This window comes from Pteropus medius, unplaced genomic scaffold (genome assembly GCF_902729225.1).
Source record: "Pteropus medius unplaced genomic scaffold, Ma_sr-lr_union100, whole genome shotgun sequence".
Taxonomy (NCBI): Eukaryota; Metazoa; Chordata; class Mammalia; order Chiroptera; family Pteropodidae; genus Pteropus; species Pteropus medius.
Window position 1 is genome coordinate 7,231,059 of NW_024342647.1, and position 3,751 is coordinate 7,234,809.

The 3,751-nt window shown below is 40.3% G+C and overlaps 1 protein-coding gene across 1 annotated transcript; it reads right to left on the reverse strand.

The window, feature by feature from the left end:
* Window positions 1-218: 218 nt before the first annotated feature.
* On the reverse strand, window positions 219-3,107 carry LOC120605746 (zinc finger protein 37 homolog). Its single transcript, XM_039866674.1, has 3 exons — window positions 2,984-3,107; window positions 2,540-2,674; window positions 219-478 (listed from the first exon to the last, which is right to left on the reverse strand). The coding sequence occupies exons 1-3, from the start codon at window positions 3,081-3,083 to the stop codon at window positions 384-386; spliced, it is 330 nt and encodes a 109-aa protein (XP_039722608.1). The 5' UTR covers window positions 3,084-3,107; the 3' UTR covers window positions 219-383.
* Window positions 3,108-3,751: the final 644 nt, after the last annotated feature.

Here is a 3,751-nt window from a genome sequence, read left to right on the forward strand (position 1 = left end):
GCATTCTGAGAAACATTATACACGAACTTTTATGCAGCAGTATCTTCCAATGCCCAAGGATGCTGGGGAGAATAGAGGCAAATTTCCTTCAGAGAAAAAAGGGATCAAAACTCAAACCTTTCCCCTTGTGGTATAACATTATAATGACCCCTTATAATGATGGTTGTAGCTGGTCCCAACTAACACTACAACAGAAATGTACCATGAGTGAGGGGAGGAGAATCTGAACTAGTGAACTGGTGTAATAGGGTACTATTAAAGGGAAAGTTGGGTGTAGCAGGGCATGTGATTAAATCTATAAGCTTGTCCTGAACGTGAGACAGTAACTAAAACATGAATTTTAAGCTAAAATGACTATAACTTCAGAAACTGAAGTATGGAGCTCATTGGACCCAGCAACTCACTAAAGGGAATAGAACAGTCCTTCCTTGAAGAACCTCCAAGTACTGCGTAAGAACCTGAATCGAGACGAGAGTCACTGTAGCAATGACAAAGATGTATTAAATAACTCAAGATTATTTTTCAGTTGTAACAGAAAGTATCGGCAAGAAAAGTAAAGCCAGCCATAACTAGAGCTACTAACGAGTGGATCAAAAACTCCATGAAGTATCTTCATTTGTCATTTGAAAGACTGGTCCTTCCAGTCTCAGGAAATTCATGGAGTCTTGAAAAATTCAGGGTCAGACGAAACCTAAAAAGATATTGTGGACATTGTGCTAATTTGGGGACTGTAGTGACATAAATAATAACTGGATATTTTAATGCTTGGTGGCAACACCTAAGATGAATTATTTTAAAAAGGGATTCAACACATCTACCTAAGAATTGGAACAATTTAGATATGCAGTAATAGGAATCCGATTTGGGTGACGTCGGTGACTAAGGAGAAAAACAGAAAACAGGAACCGAAGAGGGAATACTTAAGAGAGCAGAGAGCAAAGATTCACAGGAACTCCACAGTAGACGGGCCCAAAATCAGAGTAGAACCTGATCGAACTAGGGAAGGTAAAAGGACGCTCTAATTTAGAAAGAAAGATAAAGCTTTCGATTTCTGACACTCTGAGAATGAGCTGTCCTGTAAGCAAGTCAAATATGAGTGCAATACAAAAGAATTGGAGATTTATTTGGACAAGATAAATTTATCTTGGAAGTCATCAGTGTAGAATAAAAAGCTCGCATGTGCACGATGGATGATTCCTTGGGAGAAATATGAGAGAAAAAAGAACAGATAGTAGAAGACAAAACTCTAGGGACACTTAAGTGAGAAGGAAGAGAACCTAGAGAAAAATGGTAAAGAAGCACTTAGATGATAAAATCAGATTCAGGTGATCTAGTTCGACCTACGGCAAGAATTTCAGGCGGACTAAAACTATTAGGCAAGCACTGAAAGGTAAGCAGTGGTCACTTGAAAGTCAGAAATTTTTAGAGAGACTTGAATTCTGTGGCATTTGACACAGGTTAAGGGAAAAAATGAAAATGTCGATGTATTGTAGACCACAAGTTTAGAGCATTTCACAGTGAAAGGAGAAAAATGTAAAGTAATTAGGGTCAGGAGCATCATGCCGGAGATTTGTGACAGATCGAAGTATGTCTGAATATATAAGAATATGTCATATATGGGGGTCTCAGAGTGTGAATGAAATACTTAGAGAAATACTAAGGCTATTAGGAAAAGGGAGGATAATTCTCAAAAAGCTCTGCTTTAAATAAGGGAAACAGGAATGGAATTCAGAGAACCGCTCCTCCTGAAAGCTGAGCAATGGAGAACGTGGATGAGGAAAGACAGCTATACGGAAGGGTCAGTTAGGCATCTGAGGGCTAGTACCAAAGAGTTAGAGTCCTGGTTTTCACCGTTTTTCCTAACACAAGGTGACTGTGTGGCAGCCCGCGGAAGCAGTACTCCTCCCAGGCCCATTATATGGCCACATGACTCTTCCCTGTGGAAGGATTATCCATTCCTACCCTGCTGAATTCAGGAGTGGTCAGGCGATCTGCTCTAAGCAAGCAACCACGTTACGTAAGCAGAAAGAAATATCGACCACTTTGCCATCAGTGATTTGAAGAGTCATCGTGTGGTTCCACTCACTCTCCTTTCCTTCTGTCATGAGACCTGAATTTGCCAAACAGGGACTGCTCTTTCCGTGTAGGTCCATGTGATGATATGAAATAAGCTGCAGCCTGAGCGAGAAACAAATCTTGCTTTTTGTAAGTCACTAAGAATTTTGAGTCATTCCGTAATGGACCATAACTTAACCCGAGCTGACTGATACAGGTGATGTAAGCAAACTCCCTTAAGTAACACTGGCTTTGTGGATATAGTGAACCTCATCTGAGAACTTCTCACACAGACAGGTTCGCAGAAGGAACAAATATCAGAACATCCAAGGTTAAAGAATGCTTGTACTTTGATCTCCTCTTCCCTCAGGAGATTCTGATATTTCTCTATTGCTACTTCCTGGTTAAGAAAGAAGGTTCTGGGATCTTTAAGAAGAATTTAAGAATAAAATTTCAAAGTTACCATTGAAAAACTAGAACTTACTTCCATTGGCTTCTGTTTGCTTGGGTCTTGCCGTTTCATTCGGACCACCCTGTCTGGGCGTTTTCCCCTTCCCCAGCCATGGCTCTTCTCCTTTTTCCAACTTGGAGATCATGTCTGGTTTGGCAGCTTGATATCCTGCTCGTGAGAAATGGTAGACATGGAATGTTGGAACAACAAACATCCCAGAAATCAAGCCCCAATATTTAAGCTTCAGAGCCTTCAAAGGATAAAGAATATATGACTTCTGAAATTCCGCAATGCAGAAGCCCAAGTACCCCATCTGAGCAGACCTTCTATTCTGGAGGTAGGGGCACAGGTATCCTGCCTAGTACCCAGAAGCGATTAAAACTCCTCGACTCAAAAATTCAATGTCACCTTTAGCAAGGGCTCCAGAGGGAAGCATCACGGTGGACATATTTTGAATTACAAAGAAACCGTCATTACCCATTGAGGCGAGGTGGCTGTAGTTCTCCAGCATCACATCCTTGTGCAGGTTCCTCTGAGCAGGATCTAGCTGCTCCCATTCTTTCTGGGGAAAGGCCATAGTCACATCTTTGAATGTCACCGATACCTGTAATAGCACAGTCCTGTTAAATCTAATGTCATCTCCATTAGTGAGTGATTAGGACAAGATAATAATGACTCGTTCTTACCTTGACCACTCACTGTTGGTCATGATGTTATATAGGATACCTATTCTCTACGCAATTTTGAGAAACAAAAACCATATGAAGAAATGTCCCTATTATGGACTGAATGTTTGTGTCCCCCCAAAATTGGTATGAGGAAACCCTACTCTTCAGTGTGATGTTTTTAAGAGACAGGGCCTTGGAGAGGTAATTAGGATTAGATGAGGGTGAAATCTTCATGAATGGGATTAGTGCCCTTCTAAGAGTTGCAAGAGACCATGCTTCCTCTCCCTGCTTTTTTCAGCCAAGCGAGGATATGAGGAGTCTGTAACCTGGAAGAGGGTTCTCACCAATCCCAACCATGCTGTCACCCTGATCTTGAACTTCTAGCCTCCAGAACTATGAGAAATAAATTTCTGTTGTTTATAAGTTACTGAGTCTATGGCACTTCGTTGGTACTAAAACAGTCCCTATTGTAAATTTATTTATTCAAGGGGATTAAAAAAAAATCATACAATTATCAGAGAGAAAGACAATTACAAAAAAAAAAAAAAAAAAAAAAAAAAAAAAAAAAAAAAAAAAA